The 21,794-nt window shown below is 44.4% G+C and overlaps 1 protein-coding gene across 1 annotated transcript in view; it reads right to left on the bottom strand.

Annotated features, from left to right (window-relative positions):
- Nucleotides 1-1,586, bottom strand: part of CCDC3 (coiled-coil domain containing 3) — a 38,898-nt gene extending 37,312 nt beyond the window's left edge. Inside the window, exons 1-2 of the mRNA XM_054399873.1 lie at nt 1,174-1,586; nt 142-316 (exon numbers count right to left, since the gene is read on the bottom strand). Of these exons, the coding sequence (XP_054255848.1) occupies nt 142-316; nt 1,174-1,586 (588 nt within the window). The remainder of the gene's footprint in view (nt 1-141; nt 317-1,173) is intronic.
- Nucleotides 1,587-21,794: the final 20,208 nt, after the last annotated feature.

Consider the following 21,794-nt stretch of genomic DNA (forward strand, 5'->3'; position numbering starts at 1 on the left):
GACCAAAAAAATCAGGGATCTTCTGCTTTGCATTCATATATATATATAGATACATATATGTTTGCAAATGACATTCGGATGTCATTGGAATGCCTGTGCCCACTTAGAAAGCAAGCCCTGGAGAGCAAACAAGTCCCTTACCCGGTTGTCCTCTTGAATTTCCCAGTCACTGGAGAAACTTAAGACATGGTGCGCCTGTGAGCAGTTAGAAAACTGGAAAAGGCTGGCAAACATCCTTCTGTTCTCCTGGGTGTCTGGGAATATTGCCTCCTGGAAGTTGACCCCATGTGGCAGGAGGATGTAATTCTCATCCATTCTGAAACACAAATTGCAGAGGCAGCCCTCTGTGAGGCTAAACAGCACTTTCCCACAGAAGGCACCCATCATACTTCAGTCTGGCTCAGCAAGTGCCACCAAAGTCACACAGACAAACTTCTAGCCAGCATGTGGCTCTTGGCTGTCTGGTTGCCAAGATGACAACTTCCACACAGAGGATTGAACCAGGCAGCAGCAGTAAGGACCTAAAAGGCACCTGCCACTAAAAGGCAAATCTACACTTTGGCCCATGGTTCCTACTGAAACTCCTTCAAGCAGTTAATAAATAATTCATGTCAAACATGTTTAAAGATATTGCCACAGACTGAGCACAGGACAGCATCAAACTGCTGTGCTATGCACCCAGCACAGGAATATACCCAGTATTTCCAAACAAGCCACTTAGTAGCCTTTTGTAAACACTCTTGGATTGAAAGGTCACAGCTATGGCTCTATTCCTACATTGTGGGGTTTGGGGTTTTTTTTTTACAAGCCCAAAGTCAGGATTTGTCTGGGACTTGGGAAAGCCAAGACAAAGCTTTCAGATGAGTATTTGGGGATGTGTTTTAAACTCCTGTGCCAAACTTTGGAGAGCAGGTGCTGGCCCCTCTCCAGCAAAACCAAACCAGCAGCACCTAGGAGCTACTCAGCAGCAGCTCCCCATCCATCTGCTGCCCGGTAGTGCTGCAATAATACGTATTTGGGCTTGTTTTTTTCCCAATGAAGCTGTGGGTACAAGCTGCGGGAAGAGCGGCAGCGGGACGGAGCGAACCCTCCAGGGCAGGGGCAGGCGCGGTGATGCCCCGGAGCCGAGATGCCGACTTCTCTCAGCGGGACCCCCGCTATCCCGGGACTCACCGGAGGAAGAAGAAATAAGCGTAGCCCTGCATGACGGTGTGCGAGTGGCAGGAGAAGTAGCCGAGGCCGGTGAGGTTGAGGCGGGAGCCAGCGGGCACCTCCAGCATGCTGCCCCACGCCTGGTCGCACAGCAGCTCGATCTCGGCCGAATAAAAGAGCTCCTCCGTTCCGTGCTGGGGGCCGGCAGGCGGGCCCCTCTGCCAGGGCAGGTAGTTGTAAGCGCCGTAGGGGTCGGGGTGCAGCGCCAGCACCCGCGCGTAGACGATGATCGAGGCCAGCTCGGCTCGGCAGCCTTCGCTGAGCGGACGCCACTCTGTCGGCAGCTGGCAGCCGCCCCCACCGCCCACTCGTCCCCCCAGCCCCAGCCCCAAGCCCAGCACCAGCAGGGGCAGCAGCCGCGGAGGAGGCGGCATCGCGGAAGGCTTCCGCGGCCGGCTCCGGGGCGCGCAGGAGAGGGCGGGAGGGCAGAGAAGGAGGGGAAGAGGTTAAGGGGGGGTTGGAGAGGCTGGAGAGGGGAGGACGGCCCGGAGCCGCTGCGGGCTGCCCCAGAGGTTGAGGGGAACCTGGGGGCCCTGGAGGAGAGGTTCAAAGCAGCCGGGTTGGAGAAGGCAGAGAGGCAGCAAGCGGGGGAGAGCAGGGAGGCAAAAGGAAAGGAGTGCAAAGGGGTGTAGGGGGGAATGGTGAAATGGAGGGTGTCAGGAGGCAGATACCCAAAGGGATCAGACCCAAGCAGGCAGAGATGGGTGGAAAGGGGCAGAGATGCAAAGAGCTGAGATGGAAAGGGGAGGGATGGGGAAAGGCAGAGATGCGAAGGGGGCAGAGAGGCAAAGGGGAGGGATGTAAATGAGAGAGGTGCAAAGGGGGGAGGTGAAAAGGGAGGGATACAAAGGGGAGGGATGCAACGGCAGAGCAGCAAAAAGGAGGAATACGAAAGGAAGAGGTGGACGAGACAGGACAGGGAGCGCAGAGGCAGGATATAACTGAGCCGAGCTGCCAAGGGCAAGCAGACCCCGGGGTGAGAAGAGCTGCTGCCAGGCACCCTCTGGCCCCGGGGAGGGCACCCAGGGCTTTGGGAGGTGAAGGGGTGATTCTTAGGGTGCTGAAAGTACAAGGGTCCCAGCGAAGCAGAGGGCTGTGCACAGCTCCTCTTGGGAATAAAGAGCCTGGGAAACAGCAGATGTGTGAGTAGGGAAGCTTGTAATCTTGGTCACTTACTTCTCCCACTTCAAGATGAGGATGGAGAAAAGCTTGCAAATAGAGAAGAGAAACTCTTCCTAGCAGCCTGCGACCATTTTTCAAAATGCATCTCGTGAGCAAGGCAAAAATAAAAAGCCAGGTCCTGATGTATTTTTGCTTCCCACTGTTTCCTTCTAGAAGTGGCTGGCGCAGCTCTGGGCTTCTCCAGCTTTTTGGCAGATGGCTCAGAGACTGGCCCTCTCCCCACATATGAATTGCTGTGGAGCTTCTCCTGAGGGTCCCCGGGGGGTGCTTGTACCACTCACAGCCCAAAATATTCTCTTTTTATTCCAGTATTCTCCTTTTCCTACATCAGATCTCATGGGATTAATGGAGTCAAGAATGGGCATGGGACATTTAAAAACTTTTGGTAGAATATAAATATCATGGACACACTTAAGCCTCTCCCTAATTGTGATGATTACCAAAAGTCTGACAGCATGTTTGGCTGGTTCCTTTAATCTATTACATCCTCCATCTGTCTGTATGTCTGTCTGTCTCCATGTGCCCCTCCAGTCCTCTACAATGACTAGGAGCTCTTGGGAGCAAAAGATGCTTTTTTCATTCTATATCTGTACTGTGCCCAGTATAGGGGGGGAGGTCCTCATGCATGACTGGTATTCAAAATATTGTGCAAAATAATGAATCATCAGTTAAATAATGCTGGGCCAACTTCACAACAGTGAGACAAGACTTCTTCTTTAACAAGTGTCTCCTTCTGGAATAGTTTCATCAGACTCAGCTATGTGCTGAAGAGTTTTACAAAGTTAGCATTCATGTTTTCTGATGGCAATGTCCTACAGCCTATTTTGTCATACCTTTATACAAGAACAGCAAATTTGGTTCTTGCTAAATCAGAAATAGCTTTTGGTAATTTTTTTTCCTAACAAAAACTTCATAATGACTGATCCAGCTTTTCTAAATTATTTTTATAATTTGCTTCTTGCACATGAAAAATTGCTTCCAAATCTCAGGAAAAAAAGCTTAAAATACAATCCTGAAAAGTATTTTTTTTTTAAGAAAATATCCTCAGGAAATCCCCACAGACCACTATTTTTTTAACACTGACCACCAGGAAAAACTGCTTTTGCTTTGGAAACTGAAGGAATTAAACTGTGGAAGAGAAGTTTCAGAGTCTCATTCAGTAGTTTTTAGCTACAGGAACAAGAACTAAGGAGAAAAATAAATAATTGGAGCTGATGTTGACTTCAGACAAAGCTGGGGCAGTCTTGAAGGCATTTTGTGCAATCCAGTGTATATGGAAGCATTGTTATAAACCTCAGTTTTCTCCTGAGAAACGGTGCTTCAAGATGTTGGGGGAAAAAAATGGAGGTCATGCGAAGAAAGAGAGAAGTGACACAAGTGATGGGAGAGATGGTCAGTCCACCCAGGGTCGTGTCTCTCCACATTCCCTCCATGTGATATGTCTGGTGACAGTGCCTAGCAGCTTCAGCAACAAGAATCTCATGCTGGGTGTGGGCAGCAACATACAGGTATGTTACTACGCCAGCACAGCTGCTGAGGAGATAGAACCTCAAGAAGCTGATGAGACATTTGTGGCCACAGATTGGTTGGTTTTGCTCTGGGAACCAAATTCTTAGCTTGTGTGAAATTGCTCTTTCTTCTGTATATTCTACATGTGATTGATTCTTCTGGATAAAAAAGCTTCATACTTAAGTTTCATCTCTGTTTACTTTGTGTTGCAAGTGAGTAATGGCCAACTGACCCCAAACAACTTTGGAAATATCTAAGTTGTGATCTCTTCTGTTATTCCTCACGTTTCAGTTAGCCACCACACAGCAGCTGGGAAGGAGGGAAAAGGGGAGGGCATGGGCAGCTCACACAAAAAAATATGGATGTGTCTTTTCTTAATGCTACTGTTAATAGTCTAAATTAAACTGCTTATATTTGGGCAAGACTGCTTGAACCAGCAAGCCATCTCAGAAACACAACAGCATTGGCTGGTGTACTCTGGCTCTGGGTGATGCTATCCAGCTCTCTTTTTGGTGGTAGTTACGGGAGTGTGGAAGCAAGCAACTAATATTCTTTGGAATTTCTCTGTCATCCTGCAGAGTGGTTGTATTGGTGGCTTAAGTATACAGCAGGAGTCCATGGAGCTGACTTCAGAGCTGAATGAGCTGAAAGGAGGTCTTGGCCATAACTCTGGAGCAAACACAATAGGCATGCAGACCTTCATAGAAAAGTAAAAACACCTCTCATTTGAAAATGCCTGATTTCCTTCTTCTGCCCGTTTCTTTTTGCTGGTGTTGAGCCCAGTGCCATTGTAAGGTCTTGGGGTGACTCTCCTGTGCCATCTGGAAGGCATCCCCAGCTGAGACCACTCTCTGTCAGAAGGCTTTCTGGAGGTTATCATCATGTAACCTTTCTTTCCCATCCTTGCAAGCCAGTCCTTTTGGGCTATTTGCTGTTTTGGTTCATTAGCAACTTTCAGACCACTATTTTAGTAAAGAATTACAACCATCCACCTTCACATCACAGTGATTAGCCTGGTTTTGTTCTTAACTTTCTCTCCACATGAGCACCATCAATTTTCTTCTCTCTTCCTTCATTTCCAAGGTGGAGAAAAGTAGCAGGAGTATCTGAATTCGTTCCAGGAGTCCTTTCTCTTCCAGCTCTGGATAACAAGGAATTAGTGACACACAGTAAGGATTTAGAAACCCTCCCTGGAGACTGCATCCTTCAGATTTGTGTTTGCTGTTTCTCTCCAGGGATCCACTGGCTGATCTGAGAGACTTCAGTGCAGCATGAATACTTTTGTTCTATGAACTCAGCATGGGTCTGATGAGTGCTGTAGCCAAAGCCATTTAATCAGAGGAGCACCAATAGAGCCAATTACCGTTCAGGCTGCACTTTCAGCAACTCTTGCATGTGCCACAGTTATTCATTCACTTCCTCTGCTTAGACAGTCTTGTAGACTTTGAGACAGGATTGCAGTTTTCCCAGGCAGGAGCTCTTCCTTTTCTTTCACACATCTTTACAGATACCAAAGGTTTCTCCCTCAGGGCTGTGTCATTTTCTTTGCTATTTCTGTGGCAATGTGGGTGATTTAAGCCTTTTAATAAAACATAGCTCTTCTCTGTCTCTTTTTTTCCTCCTTTAAAGTATTGACAGAGCTGAGCATTAGTCCAGGTAAGAGCACAGTGCTAGGAGTCTGGCTGCTTTTCTGATGGGTGTAGGTGATCTGAAACCTCAGCCCAGATGTCTTCTATTTATATATGCACAGCGATTCCTTTGTAGTCCAAGGCACAAAATATCAAACCCAGATCTCTTTCCCCCTGCCCACTCATCTTTAAACTGTATGACCTACAAAGATTAATAGTTGGCTCCTGATGTCCCCACAGGAAGAGATGATTTTGTTAGCTTCTTCTGTTTATGCTTCTCTAATTTGAATCATTCTTCTCATAGTTTAACATTTGGCCCATTACACTTAATTATGTTTGCACCATTTCTGGACTGGGTGATTCCTATTTGGAAAAAAAAAAAAAAAAACAAAAACAGACTGCCTGGCCAAAGTTCCCTGTAGTTCTTTATGTTTCCCTCTTTTGAGGATCATGACCATGAAGAAACAGGATCTGTCTTTGGGGATCAGCAAGGAATACACTTCTGTTTCAAGGAGTTTGCAAAGCAGTAAAAAGACTTTCTGTATTACCATTTACAATGTTAATGGAAAAGTGAGTAGAAGGATCAAAGAGTTGGTATGGATGGAGATCTTTGTCTACACCTTCATTGTGTCTTTCTGTCCTTTCTTCACCCCTTTGGCTTTTACCCTTCTTAACTGTCCAACTTTCCCATCCTGCTCTCACTGTGCCCACAGGGTCCCTCCTACTCTCTTCTCCCTCTGCCCCAACCCCTCATAAATCTCATTATTTTAAATGCAGTTTCCTTTGGATATGGACCTCTGTCCTGTTAGCTGTGTCATCCTATCCAGACTCCCATCTCAGCTTGGCTCCCTGACACCTGGGGACATCTGGCCCTCAGTCCCACTGAATGAAGATTAACAGCTACTCTCATTCCAAGTGACCATTTCTCCCTTTCTCAATCACTGGCACTATCATTTCCTCTTATTCATCACTTGGGCTTACAACCTGGTTGTCATCCTCACCTTAGACTCTCCTCTATATTCTCAAGGTTGTGTATACACTTTCCCTGATCCTTCTAGCAGACATGTCTTTCCCACCATTCACACAACAAAGGTTCTGTGCAGGCACTATTCTCTCACTTGAGTCCTGCAGCATCCTTTCTTGGGCCGATCCAGCCTTGGCCCACCACTGTCTACCCAACCTTCTGCTATGTACACTGTTTTTGTAGTTCATTACCCCTAATCATTTTTACCACCCATTTTTTCCTCTGCGCTCCCTTGGCTATTCATGTCCACCCCTTGCTCCATACAAAGCTCTTAGAGAAGAGCTCTGAGGCAAGAACCATTTTGGCTCTGCATTTCTGCAGCATCTGGTTTGTTAGCCAGGACTGCAGGTCCAAGAATAAGAATAGCAACCATGTGCAAGCGATTCCAGCCCAAGTCAGCAGAGGCCAGAAGCTGGGCTCAGAAGTCTGTTCATAAATCAATGTGAAATGTGCTGTCTGAGCATAGCTCCCAGTAGACACACATCTGCATAACACATACCACTGACACAAGTGATGATGGGAAAAATATCTAAACAGATCATTCCCACAGCTGTGCAGGAATGAATAAAGATCCCGAATTCCCCTGTCCCTGGGGTGAACCCTGGTGCAGGTAAATGCACTTCTTATAAATTAGAGGTTTTAAAAGCAGAGGAACCATTAAGAAAGTCTAATCTGACCACACTGGCTAGAAGATATCACTTAGAGACCCCTGTGTCAAGATCACAACTGAATTTAGAAGAAAGCAAAAGGCATCCAACCCTCACTTTAAAATCTCAGATGGTGGAGAAGCAAGTTCATCTGATGATGAGTTGTTCCAGTGTTAAAATTTTGTGCTTTTTCCCATTCTGGGTTTGTCTGGCTTCAGCTTACAGCCATGGGACTATGTTGTGCTGTTCTTTTCTATGTGGAAAAAGAACCCTCTTAACAGAAATCCTCAGCTGGCATTTATAATCTGACAACCAAGCACTCCCTTGAACAGATTGAATACATTTCCTTTTACTTGGTGGCAGGATGACCAGACCATCAGTCATTGTTGTATCTTCATTGCCTCAGATTGTCAACCTCCTTTTCTCCTGGATTGTAGAGACTGGTCAGAGAGAGGGCAGCACCACCACTCTTGGTTGATTTTCTGCTCCTTTACCTAAGAACCACATTTATTCTGCTGGCTAGACACAAATATGGGGCAATTTCCATTGGTCAGTTCTGAAGAAAAATTGTATTAGCAAAGTCCAGTTTGTACTTCAGTCCTAGTTCAGTCAACTAAAGGCAGTTCTGACCTGGCTTTGGGTCAGAGCGATCACCCCGTCACTCACACTTAGTGTCTTGAGCTGCAGGATCACAGGGAAGCAATGAAGGAAGTGATGTACTCCAGTGGAGCACTGATCTTGTAGGACTTCGTCTTCTTGTTTAGAAATAAAGTTTTTTAAAAAGATCTGAAATGCTTTGCCTTTGCTTTAATAGCTCAGGTTTTATGGATTTATATCCTGTCCCTCCTATGTTTTCAATCTGTTAAATTTGATTTAATTTCTGAAACATAGTTGGAGGTAATATATTTGACACCATTCCTCTAAAGTGAATTTAGTGCTGCTAAATGGTAACATTGTCAGGGCTTACTTCTGTCTGTGGCACTGGCAGAACAGCAGCAGGACAAACTTAAGATGGGGAAGGACATTGCCTTTCAAAGGAGACAAGATGTTCTCAACCCAAAACTTTCTCTGTCTTTGCTGAGTACAGAGATGATGTGCAGATAAATCCAGCAAAGGCTGGTCATCAGAGACAACATCCCTCCCTGTGCAGCCTTCCAGTCTGCAGGAACCATCTTACCTTTCTTTCTTCACTCAGGAAACAGCATCTGACCCCAGAGAACTTCGTGTAGACCCCATAGGGCAATGAGAATCATGACTCTCATGCTATTACTGACTGAGCAGGAATGAGGATGTGTGTCCAGGAGGTGTGTGGCGCTGACTTGGGATAGTCTTACACAGACCAAACTTTCTTCTTGCAGTTTGCCTGAATAAAACAAAAGGGGGAAGTGCATCAGATAATGAGAAAACTTGGCATCACATATAGTTAATGCAATTGAACTCACACTCTGCTCAGCTTTCACAACTGGGTTTTTACTCTGATGAGTTAATTCCCTTTGATGTCCCTTCTGTCCCTCCCCTGCTTTTGCTGAGCCTAAAATAACCTAACTGTCCATCTTGCTTATGGAATTACTGAACTTTTAAGAGAACACAAAGTGCTCTCACACGAGGATTTGGGATTAAACCTCTCTTGTTTATGTTAAACATAACATCTTAATTCTTCTACTGCTGGAGGGCAAATGAGTCTCCACAACCCCAAAGAAACCTGCTTTCAAGCACTATAGCAAAGGTCATTGTAATTTGTTTCTCATTACAGATGTTCTTTCCGGTAAAGTTGTCTCATGGTATATGACAGTTCTCTTACAAAATAACCTTGTGCAATTTAAAGGGGTTTTATGTAAATGTTTCCCATTGTAAGACAACATATGCTTAACTTCTAGCACATTTCTTTTCTCTCAAACTGCACTAACCAGTGGAATACCCGACTCTTTTCCAGGGAAGTAGTAAGGAACAAAACTGCCTGCCACCCTTATCTCATCCAACACTCAAGTTGCTCTGGATTTGGAAAACAGAATCCCACAGATACTGGCAGTTCCCTGACCTGGGTTTAACTCCATCCTCCTGGATCTGGGAGTATGTGCAACCTCTGATGTATATGCACATCTGGAGAGGCAGACCTGTGGGAAAATGGGGCAAGGCAGTGAAGATTACTGAATGGTAGATTACAGCAGACTACTAGAAGGATAAGAAATGTTCCTGCATCCCATGAAGTCCCTCAGATGAAGGGAATGAGAAATAATGTGACAGATGAGGCAGATACAGTGGTGCAGAGCTCAAGAGAAAAACAGAGGCAGTGAGGGAAAGGCAGAGGAATTGGGAAGAAAGGGAAAAAAAGACTCAGGACAGGAGAGAAGAGGCAGTGAGGGAAGTACCTGATGAATGAAAACTAGAAAAGAGGGAATGAGTGAAGGAATTAAGAAGCTTGGAAGGTAACTTAACACCATATGGTAAAACTACTGAAATTGGGAAAAGAAAAGAAAAAAGGAGTAACTAGAATCCTAAGCCTGTTGGGTTTTTTTCAAGTGAGCACTGCTTGAAAGTGTCCAGTATAAATACCATCATAGACATGTGCACCTTCCCCAAGGAGCTGGCAGCCCTTCTGTAAAACCAGCTTTCACTGTGCAGTCTCACACTGACCAGCTTGCATTGTCTTCTGACTGGCAGACCTGGGCTTAGCTTGGACAAGACCAACCTTTCAGCTGATCCCCATGCTCCTGAGCTGCCTCCTTCATCTGCAGCCAAAGAGCTGCTCTCCTTCATCTGCATGCCTTTCCTATCATGGCCCTGCCATTACTCCCTCTTTTGTCTCATGGACATCTCCACATCTGCTTCCATTTCTGGGCCATTTAAATGAAGTACCAAGTGAAGGAAAGAGATGAGGTTTCTTGTCTGGGATGGTTTTACGAGCTATGTTCAGGACAGTCAGGGCTCCTAGACCTCCTGCCAACATCCATCGACACATGAGATATGTCCACTCCCCACAAAGCACCTACTCCCCAACCACCAATCAGCAAGTTTCTCTCTTTAACTGCTACTGAGAGGACATCAAACCACCTAGACAAACCTCACAAAAACGGCTCGGTGCCCTCCTCCATTAGTATATGAGCCCTGCATTTCTCTGTGTCTTGAGTAGGGCTTGTTCTTCTCTGGTGCGTTTTTGAATGGGACTTTCCAGATCTTTGACACAGACGAAGTGTACACAGAGCACTTGACTTGAAAGCACATCCCCCGTGCCTTTGTTCAGGAGTTCTATTTGGATTTTAGAAATTGTGCTCAGCACAGGATAAAAAAGCTACACTTAACCCTGTGAGTTAACCCAAGCATGTGGCCAAGGTAGTGAAGTGGGCTCTGATCCATCTCCCCTAACAGAGATTGCTTCCTCCTCTCATGGCAATTAGCCATCTCATTGCTGAGTAAAACTGTCCTCCTGACTCAGGGGAATTTCTTCCCCTAGGAGCTGGGTTAGCAATGCCATGGCCATGCATGGGGGATTCACTTGGATGCCAGAGATGAAGGCCATGCTGCTGATGCTGTCGGTAATCTAGTCCTGCTCCTGACCTCCTTGGCAATGAGATGCTCCCACAAGCAATCAGCACTACCAAGGAGGAAATATCTCAACTTCTAAACTTGCCTTGGCTAAGTGACATGCATCTGTGCAACTTGCTGATAACCCACTGGAGATGCTGACTGCTAAACTGCTGCACAGTAGATTTGCACACACATGGCAGCCAGTGCAAGGTTGTACATGAAGGCCAGGACAGCTGTCCTGTGGCCACTACTTCAGGAGTTGATGATACGTAGCAAGCAGTTGGTGTAGGAGCCAGTGAAGGCTACTAAATCCAGTAGCAGCAGTTAAAGCAAAGGATTTTCTGGATTATACTGCCTGTCAGTGAAGCTGCCTGTCTCCTTCTTGGGTTGCTTTAATTGCTCTGGCTGAAAGATCGTATTTTGCATGTTTATGCTGGGCAGATTTATGTGGAAAATAGTTCAATTGCCCCTCCCACAGAAAAGGCTAAAGCATAATGTCTTGTTTCACTTGTACTGAAAGGTGCACTTCTATGAGTAGAGGCAAGACCTTCATATCTCGCTGAAGTGTGGGAATGGAGAAGGAGGCTGACTGGAAAAATAAGATTTGGAGATCAAAAGCATAGCAGGTCACACAGGTACCATCTTCTTACTGCGTGAAGGATTGTGAATTCACATACGTTAATGTGTCCGTGCCATGCAGGTAATGTGGAAACAAGCATGACACAGAAAAGCCCATATAGATGTTAATAGTTCTGCCTCTCAGTTCTTTAATGATTCAGGGGATTTCAGGATGTTTGCACACTGAGCAGTGAAGATAAAGCATAGCTGATGTCTAGAGAACAGTCCAAACTGGTACTCAGGGCTCACTGCCCAGAACAAAGGCTTAGGAAACAATAGATGTTCTTGGGCTGCAGGAGATCTGCCATTACTTATTTGCCTCCCTGTGCATGTAGCACTTGTTGAGATGCTAGGAAAGACCTTCTTTGCTGTTTCCATCTCCAATGCAATAGCAAGAGAAGAGCTGCCTTCTGCAGACACTCTATCAAATATCCTGCTATACAGAAGCTTACTGAAGCTAGAGCTGGCCACAGGCCATCTGAGGTCTTCCAGGAATGTGAAACACTGAGGAGAGGCTTTCGCAATACAGAGGGTCCAAATAAACGGCCATGCCATTGCAGGAGTGACTGGCAAAAAGAATACAAAGTCAGCCCCTCTATCCCCTTGCTGTGAGTTCTCTACTGAGGTTCAGTTCAGAGCCTTGTCTGCTGCACAAGTGATAACACAACCATAAGGGGAAGGAAAACATCTCTTTCACAGAGCTGTGTTAATCTCCAGTTCTGATTAAATATATCCTAGCTGCTAGGAACAGCTGTGAAAGTTTTTCTTTGCCTTTTTCAAGTGCAATGCATTCCTCCTCTTCACCATCCCCTCATGAAGGGGGGGAAGAAGAGTGATGGATAAAAGCCTTGCTCCAAGGCAAAAAAAGGATCCAAACTGAAGCTTTGCATAAATCTGTCACATTGATTCCCTTGAGAACAACTGCAAACTTGAAAAATGGCACGGTGAAGCAGGCACAGGTGTTAACTCCTCTTTTTTTTTTTAATTGGTTTAAAAAAAAAAAAAGAGAGAGAGAGACAAAGTTGCTGTGAGCATCCCCCAGAACATGACTCCATTAACTCAGCTTTAAGCTTTGTTAGCTCTTCCAGGACTATCTCTGTGTTGAGAAAAAAATCTTATTTCTAAACTGGAAAGGAAATGGGGTAGTTGTCCTGCATGAGTATCTGCCACAAAATCCACATTGATCACCCTTTGCTGTTTCTGCTGTTTTTTTCTCTTCCTGGAACAATTTATGAGGGGTTTTTGCTCTCTCACTCACTTGTAAATGTGTATCAAAGATTTGCTGGGTTTTGCTCGGGGGTAGGAGGGCAGCCTCTGAGGAGGTTCAGTGCTGTGTTTCACCCCAGGGTCAGCTTTGTACCCTGCATTAAATTTGTTTCCTTCACTTGAAACAAAGAAACACTGTTGTCACAAACACTTCTTGGCTCCTCAGTCCAAGCACTGTCATCCCCTAATACTTCAGCAGCAAGTGGCCCGATTTCACTGTCGTGAGGCGGAGGTGGCTAAGCTCATCTGTGCTGAGGCCCTAGACAGTAAGGCCCTGGTTATGTACCAGGACTGACAGCGCTGAGGGAGTCTGGAGACAGGGGCTGGCCCATGGTGGGTGGAAAGAAGGAGAACCACCTGCATAACGGTGTGCAACAGGACCACCATACTGGCAGGGATGCCACAGGCACCTCTTGCCCTGCCTGGGGCTCCTCTCACCCCTTGCCACCCCACACAGACTCTGGCTGACTGCAGCCCAGCTCCACACCCCCACCTTTGTCCCTTAATCTTTCATTATCTCATTAAGCAGAAGGAGTTTTGCTAAGGCTCTGATGTAAAGAAGGAAATTGCTTTTGCCACTGCAATCCCAATAGCTGTACATTTCTCAGGCACTTAGACCTTTATCAGGCTCTATGCTGCAGAGATAAGTTTTTCTAAATATGTGTTGGCTGACACAGACCTGTATCTTAAATAATGTAGAGTTAAACGCTTTGAAGTTCTTTTCTTCTTCTTTTGGAGCTGTTTGTTTGCTTGCTTGCCTGAAGCCCTTACCTAGTTCATTGGTGAAATTATACCTGCAGTAAATGAGGGGAATATATGATATGATTGATATTCTGCAGCTTGGATCAGAGTTCAGATATGTCTTAAGCAGAAGACTTTTTTTTTCTATCTAATGTGCAGCAGTGCTAGAAGACAATTTTGTAGGATTAGTCCTTGGTTCTTAAAATCACTTCCCACTTGGTTCACCTTTCCTTAAAGGCATTTGAGAAAGTGATGAGTCCTGCACAGACTGAAATTTACAGAATGTTTTTAAAAAGGTGATACGCTAACAGACAGTAAAACCAAGCTGACCCAGCAGGCAGGGACTTGGACTTGGGACATCACAGTGTAATTTCCTTTTCTGCCACTGGCTTGCTGTGACATTTTGAGCAAGTCACTGAAGGCCAAATACTTAAAAATATGAGTTTTAGTTCCATTGCATCCCAGATTCCTATTTTTAACTAGGGATAATATCTTTTTGATTGATCACAGTGCTGTAGTGAAGCAGAGGTCCTGGAGTATCACAATACTGGGAATGGGAACTACATGCATAAAGCTCATGTGGTAGGCAAGACTTCTAACAAAATTATAATTAACAAACCAAGGAAAAGAAATAGAGTAGTGAAATGTTCAGAACTGCTAACTGTGTGCTAAAGGTTTGGGAAAATACCTAGAGCTTCAAGTAGGTGCCAGAGAAATTAATTTTGATAATAAAACTTCTGGGAAGACATGGAAATGCTGGAATGATCAAATCCTATGTAATTATGGGGAACATTTTCTGTCTTCTTGGTAACACAGACTTGCAAGGAATGTGTGTGTTCTCTCCAGAAATGTTAGAGGCCAGCATGTCATGCTTTCAGAAACAAAATAGACAAGAACAGAAAGAGGGGAGGGGGGAGAAAGGAAGAAAAAGAAAAGCCAAACAAAACAAATGCCTTGCTAGTCATGATGCAGCAGTCAGAGCTTTAAGAGGCATCCAGGGGAAATTCCCTGAGAAGCTTCCCTGTGTTCAGGTAGGAATTCCTCACCCCTATCCTTTGTTTGGGATCAGCTGAATCATGTTACATGGTTTTATTTTTCACTCCAGTCATACATATACAGTCTGCACAAATCCAAGTGGATTATCAAGGACAAACAAGCCTCTACTCTTCTTTTCTTTCCTTCAGCTCTCATCTTCATGGCTGGAGCTTCTTTCCCAGCATAGTGGCCTCTGTTGGTCTGAAGCCAAGAGCTATGTGATTGCTCCTTCACTGACACATTCAAAGGCAATATTTGATCAAACTGTTGTTTGTTGTAAAAAGTTATTAATAAAAAACCAGCTCTGGTGGCAATTTGGTAGAACATTACTAAACCCTGCGTATAGGAAATCCAGGTCACTGGTGACTGTTTAAAGCTGTGCTGTTTCAAGATTAATTAATTGACTTCTGAGTTTCTCCTGGCTTTGCAAGGCTTTTCCTGTATTCACACATACTGCCAGCTGCTGCACAGAAAGCCACAGGAGAAAGATAGAGCTAGGAGAGGAAACACAGATGGGCCACATCTAGCAAAACTTTGTTTTCTTGGCTTCTGAATGTCATGGTCTCTTCATGCTGCAGCTCTTATTGTGATGCAGGCCATTGGAAAGAAATAATTGTGAAAAAAAACCGACATTGCGTGTCATGAAAATGAAAGACCTTGATATTGCTCTGCTGTTTGGGGAAAATGTTGCAAACACCACCTGCTTTAAGGCAGCATTAGCTGAGACTCACTCAGAGACTTCTAGGAGATTCACTTTTGCAAGCTTCATCCAAATTACAAACTAGGTCCACAAATGCAGCTTATGTTGTTCCTTTAAAGAAAGCCTTGATACACAGGGACTCTCACACACGCCAGCACAGAAGTTTTTTTCTTATCTCTTATAGAAATGGCATGCAATTATCTAGGAAATAATTGTTCAGAGCATCACATGGCTTGTCCTCAACATGTCACCCAGAAGCCCTGATGCAGTGAGTGCTCAGCATTATCCCAGAGTTCTGGTGGATACCCCCACCCCACAGCAATATTTAACCCCTTTAAATCAGCCTGTCCACCTCCTCACACTACTTAGGATTCAGAGCACTTTTTCTGGACACTCTGCAGAAGGATCCCTGGAGATCCCATGAAAGAAAGGAAATCTTTATGTTGTATTTTGTGTCTGTTGGCTTTGCAGCAATGCTTATCATATATCTCCCAGATTGCTGACATCCTGGTATTAATCCTCATTGGATTTCTTTTCTGTCTATATCCTTATGTCTCAAATGTGACTTATGCCATTACTGACAAGTCCATAAATTGACAATCTACCCCATTAAAACAAGACTGCTCCTCAGAGAAGCCCACTGTTCTCAGTATTTATAAATGGGTTTGATCTAAAGATTCTCAAACCCAGTACTTGCAAGGAACACACCATGCAGCCAACTCCCACCTGTAAATTGCAAAAGCCACCAGGGTGGCATAACAATCTGGGGTGCCATCCTACTGCACCCCTTCCTGATGATTTACTGGGATTAAGAGACCCTGTTCCTTATCCAGTGTGTAATTTCACCAGGGGTGTTAGAAGTTTATTGCAGTCTTCCATTTCAGCAAGGGGGTGCTGTGGAGGATTATATACCAGTGGGGTTCTTGCAAGAGTGTCCACACGCCTTTCAGAAACACATCCAGTAGCATGTTTATTGCCTTTTCTTTTTCCACTCCTCAAGTTAAAAGCTGTTTTTTGTCAAGCTCTTTTCTCCTTCATGTACTTTGTATGATCAGCTCTCAATAAGTGCCTCATATAAGTTTTAGGATGAAACCTGGAAAGAGCACTTAGACTCATTCCCACAAACTAAAGATGCTTTCAAACCATTCTGCCTGATTGCATCCCAATTTCAAATGATTCAAGAGACCAATTCTTATTCATTTCTGCCCCTCTTTGGGTAAGAACTATGACAGCACAGCATAGGGTGGCGTTGGCTTTTTTTCTGTTTTGTTGTTTTTATCCCATTTTCTACCTTGGTCTGTATGTAACTCACAGATATGTTAGCTCAAGCTAGAAAGTAACTACTCTGATTTCAAGTAAGATTTGGTTTACTCAGCTGGATGCCTGCTTTGCTCAATTATTAATATTGGAGCGCTATTGATTTTGCCTCCCCTGAACTTAGTGATGAACAAATGCTGAAAAATAGAAGTGGCAAGAAAAGGAACAAGGAGAAAACAGCTTCTGCTTCCAGCACAGTTCAGTCATCTGAAATTGAAGATGCCAATGAATTAAGTTAACCTGTGAAAAGTCATTCCCACAGAAGTTACTTTTTCCTTCTCAAATTGCTCTAGTTACTTTCACTGAACCCACCCTTAATTTCCAGAGTTCAAGGAGGTGTTTTCCAGGTAATGGTTTTGAGCAAATGATATCTTTACACAAGCTGGCTGTAACCAACAAAGCTCTTTGAGATTTGGTGTGTAGATACCACCCTGAAGTGCTTACAGGCAAAACAAGTTACAGAACCAAATACATTAGCCCAGCTCTCACTCTCAAAAAAAATCTTCACCCTGCAGCCCCAAAATGTACTTTACTGGCTAGTCTCAGGCAGCCTGAAATCTTGGATGAGCCTTTGCTTTCAAAGAATATAGAAGAGAAAATGCCTCTTAAGAAGTTTACCTTCAGGAGTTTCCCATCCCTAGCCCTAAGCTACCCCATAGCATACAGATCCTACACAAAGTCTTCCAGGACCCTAAAGAAGCCTCCAACATGGTCTCTCTGCTCTGGGACACAGTACTGCTGCCAAACCCCACCATATCCAGCTGTCACTCCAGGAGCAGCAGCTGTGTTGGAGCCCAGCTTTGGCCTAGGTAAGGAACTACTGGAGCTTTTAAAGAGATTCGTACTAAATCCCCACCCAGAGCACAGCCTATAAATGGAGAGAATGGTTTCACAGGGAAAGTTAACAGGTCACAGAAAATATGTTGCTAAAGTCATAACTGGCCCTGTAGAGATCAGCAGAGTTTTACCAGGATGTCAGGGGAAGCCCAGACCAGATAATGATGCACTACAGAAAAAACTGCAAGTAGAAGGAATCCCTCCAAGGAAAACCCTATTGGCAATGATGCCAGGTCTTAGTGATATTTGACCTTGGGCAGGTTTCAGGCTTTGTGACAAATGCTTTTCTTGGGGAAGAACAGGCCAAACAAAAGCAGTGAGACCTGGATAGGAACTCTGTCATCTGGGCCCTTACTCTGGCATTGCAATGCTATTAAGCGCATAAGGTAAATATGATATGACAAACTAATATTTTCAATGAGTATCCAAACCCTTCAGTGAGAGAAGACCCCTAAAAATCATTACACTTCCTACCCATTTCAGTGTCTCTTGCATAAATAACCCCTTTTTCAATAGACAGAAGCTATGATGTAATGCAATCAAATGTAAGGCTGACGTTTGCTCTGGAGTACACACAGTTGAGGCCAGGTACCTCTTCCCCTTTGTATCCTCTAACTCAGCAGCCAGCCAGAAGAATCAGGAAGCCAGCAAGAAAGGAAGAAGATTAGAAGAAACATCTGTAAGTGAAACAATGAGCACCATAAGCATAACTTCAAAGAAGCTGTCTGGAGTCCCATTTGTGTCTCCATTATGTCATATGCAACTGTGTTCACCTTGGGGGAGCTTAGCAAACAGAAACAACCAGATGTGTTTCCTGCCTGTATACTGCATTATCGAATAATCTACCCCCAAATCCCACTATTTCTTTAGACAAGAAAGCAAGGTAAGTGAAGAAGGGAAAAAACATGGATCCAAGCTAGAGGAGGGTAGATTTAGATTGGATGTTAGGAAGAAGTTCTTCACCATGAGGGTGGTGAGACACTGGAACAGGTTGCCCAAAGAGGTGGTAGAAGTGCCATCCCTGGAAGTGTTTTAGGCCAGATTGGATGTGGCTCTGGACAACCTGATCTACTGGAAAGCTACAGGGTTAGAACTAGATGATCCTTTAGGTCCCTTCCAGCCTTGACAATTCTGTGATTCTGTGGAAAAAAAAAGAAAGAAAAAAGAAAAAGAAAAAACCCAAACAAACCACCCCACAACATGTATAAAGTAAATATCAGCTTTAAGGCTACAACCTAGGGGTTAACAAGATCTTTTAATAGGTTGTTTCTCTGTCCTCACAGAACTCAGAATGTCGAGAAAAACATTTTTTAAAGCTGCCTTTCTACAACATCAGCTTGTTCTCATCTCTGTAACTAATTTATTGCAGCTATGATAATAATTGATCAACTTGTAAACCTGATTATAAAGTCTGCTCCCTCATCTGCTTTGTACTTTGGCTGGCTCTTGCTTTTGAAAGCAGCACGGACTTATAGTGGTTGTTGCCTGCAGCGTCCATCTCCTCCCTGGATTGCCATTAACACTGCCTGGCTCCAGAGGAGTAGCAGAGGATGTCTGGTTACAGAGCCTCCAGCCATTAACCCCAGTTTGGATCTGGTCCTAGCTGAAAAGAGAATATTGAAGGTGTGGAGTGAGTCAGAAAGGCTGGCAGAGGGGAAGAAATGGCTCTGCCTTGTCTAACATCATGCAGTTCTCATGGGTCACACTTGTGAGATACTGGACACTGCAAATAAGCAGATGCCCTTCAAGCAGCCCTATGAATTTGATAGTTATAATGCTGCCTAGGGCACCTAAAGGCCAAAGACACACAATATATTAAGTAATAGACATGTGAGAGGGATGACTTACTGGGGACATTCACAGGCTATCCCTTGAGAAGTCTAGTCTGAATCATCCCCAGCAGAGCTGACCGGCAAAGAAGGGTTTAGCACAGAGTTTGGCATCTGGATGTCATTCTGCATCTCATCAGGATGCTGGACTTGATTACTGTTCACACCAGTGTCTCTCCCTTTTATACCCAGGTACAGCCCTCTGAGGAGAAAAGAGATGGTTACTCTGCTGCCTAGCTGTACCATGAGGAGCTTGCATGTTTCTAAAGCCATTTTTTTATCTCATTGGAAATGCTGAAATGGTTGGGAATTCCAGATTCTAAGTACTGAGAATTGATGTTTTCCCAGTGAAGAGAGACCCCAGGACAAGAAAGAAGTGCTTTGCCATTTGTGGAGCACTGTGCTTCAGCCCTCACTGGAGAAACCATGGAGCTGGGTAGCTCAGGAACCAAGTCTTATGCTCAAGGTTGAAATGGAAATCCCACCTGAAGGCGCCACACCAGTTGCAGACTGGCTGTGTGGTTGGATCCATCATACAAAACAAAGAGAGGAAAACATTTGTTGCATGACACGAAGTGCAACAAAGCAAATGAGAGAGTCCATGCCATGGCATGAGGCTCTGCACAGCTTGAGTTAGGAAGTACTGTTACAGCCATGTTGTGGTACACAAACTCTAAACTTACACAGTTTATTTCTGCATAAGGAAAATTCACCATGCACATGGGTACCTAAGAGAGATCAGTGAGATGTTCAGTGTCAACTGGCTTTGCAATTAACAGGTGCTTTGATTTAATAACCAGTGCTTGAAAATCAAAGTCTCTGTGGATGAAAAATGTGGGAACTACCAGACATAAAAATCCTTAAACTTTCTAAGCCAAGATGTTCCTTTAGAGCTGAAACAAGCATAGAAATCATTGCCTTGATAATTAGATTAATCTTTCTTCTTGAGGACATGAGGTATCCAGCTAAGCAAGACTTTAGTAGCAGTAATTACTTGACTTAAATAAAGTAACTGTGTGAATTTCAGCAAAATCCTCTATTTTTTTATTCATATCACTACCAGTAATCATAATAACAGTTAGCAGATCAGAAGCATGTTTCATGCCCTAAGGAGCTTTAGAAACACTACAAAACTAAGGAATTACTAATAAAGAGTGGTGAATAAACAAAAATCACAGAAGAAATTTAAGAAGTTTGAGTAAGCTACAGAAATTAATAGAAGATAAATGAGAAACCAGAGAAACTCCCTTTATATTAAAAATCCCTAAAACAAATAATGTAACATGGTTTGGGTGAAATAAGGTCAGTGTGTCTCTTTCCAGAACCAAACAGACATGCCCACAATGCAGAACCCACCATAACAAAGGTCTTTCTCTCAGGAAATCCAGGACAGATATAGATGGTGGCTCTGGCAAAGGTGCATGCCAAGAAGTAGATCCCACAGACCAGGATAAAACCACAATGAGAGAAAACTGCAAGAAGATGGCCAGAACATAAATATCTAGGTATATTAGCCTAACATCTTTCTGCAGTTCTGCTTTTAGGGAGATACTTGAAATCATCATAAACAAATAAACCCCTGCTGCTTCATAAGGGAAATCATAGATCCGCTGACATTGGAAGAGACCTTTTCGATCATCAAGTCCAACCGCTGGCCTAGGGCTTACAATCCCAGTACCACTGCTAAGCTACTGCTCTTTTGAAAGTGTTGTTAAAATTAAGGCATTAAACTTATGCTTGTTCAGAAGCAGATAAGCAGCTATTTAACCTGCTCTGGACCTTTTGTTTTTCACTTCTTCGCAGTGTTAGAGCCTAAGCCCCTGCCTAGGCTTCGCTCACCAGCAGCACTATCTTTGATTCAACCATCGACACATTTAGTATTGCACCTTAAGGTTGAAAGCTGCAAAACACCAACTTCATTTAAGAAGTGCTGAGCGCCCTCAGCTGTCTGAAATGCACTCTGTTTTCTGACAGAAACAAGGCTGTGTTGACTGCCTTGAACAGCTCCGGGGAAATTCTCCTTTTTCTTGCAAATCAAATTCTTCCCAGTATTCACCACTCTCCCAATGACAGTGCAATGGCAGGCTCTGGATTTCTGGCCTGTTTCGCAGAGGATGCACCTTTGCTAACAAGAAACGCAGTTTACCCCTGTTGTGTCCTGGAAAGCAGAACAGAAGTTCTGAGCAGCTGGGGCTGGCGTGCCTTTGGCATCCAGGGCATCACTGAAAGCTGGGGTACCCCTCTGTGTTCTGTGGGGCAGATGTCCATTGAAGGCCCCTCACTCTGACATGGTAACATCCTTTCTTGATCCCACAAGTTCCCTCTGCCTTGGGATTCAAGGTTCTAAAACACACTGCAGTATCACACAGAGTTTATGCTGGCATAAACCAGCACAGCTGCTGAAAGAATCAGACATTCTTCCCTTCTGTCATAGAATCACAGGATGGTTTGGGTTGGAAGGGGCCTTTGAAGATCATTTAGTCCAACTTCCCTGCCATAGGCAGTGACATCTTCCACCAGATCAGTTTGCTCAAAGCCACATCCATGATGGGGCAGCCACTACTTCTCTGGGTACCTTCTTCCAGTGTTTCACCACCCTCATGATAAAGAATTTCTTTCTTATGTCCAATCTAAACCTACTCCCAGTTTAAAAATGTTGTCCCTTGTCCTGTCACAACAGCTCCTGGTAAAGTCTCTCTCCGTCTTTTGTATAAGATCTCTTAA

The sequence above is a fragment of the Indicator indicator genome, chromosome 3 (genome assembly GCF_027791375.1).
Source record: "Indicator indicator isolate 239-I01 chromosome 3, UM_Iind_1.1, whole genome shotgun sequence".
Lineage (NCBI taxonomy): Eukaryota > Metazoa > Chordata > Aves > Piciformes > Indicatoridae > Indicator > Indicator indicator.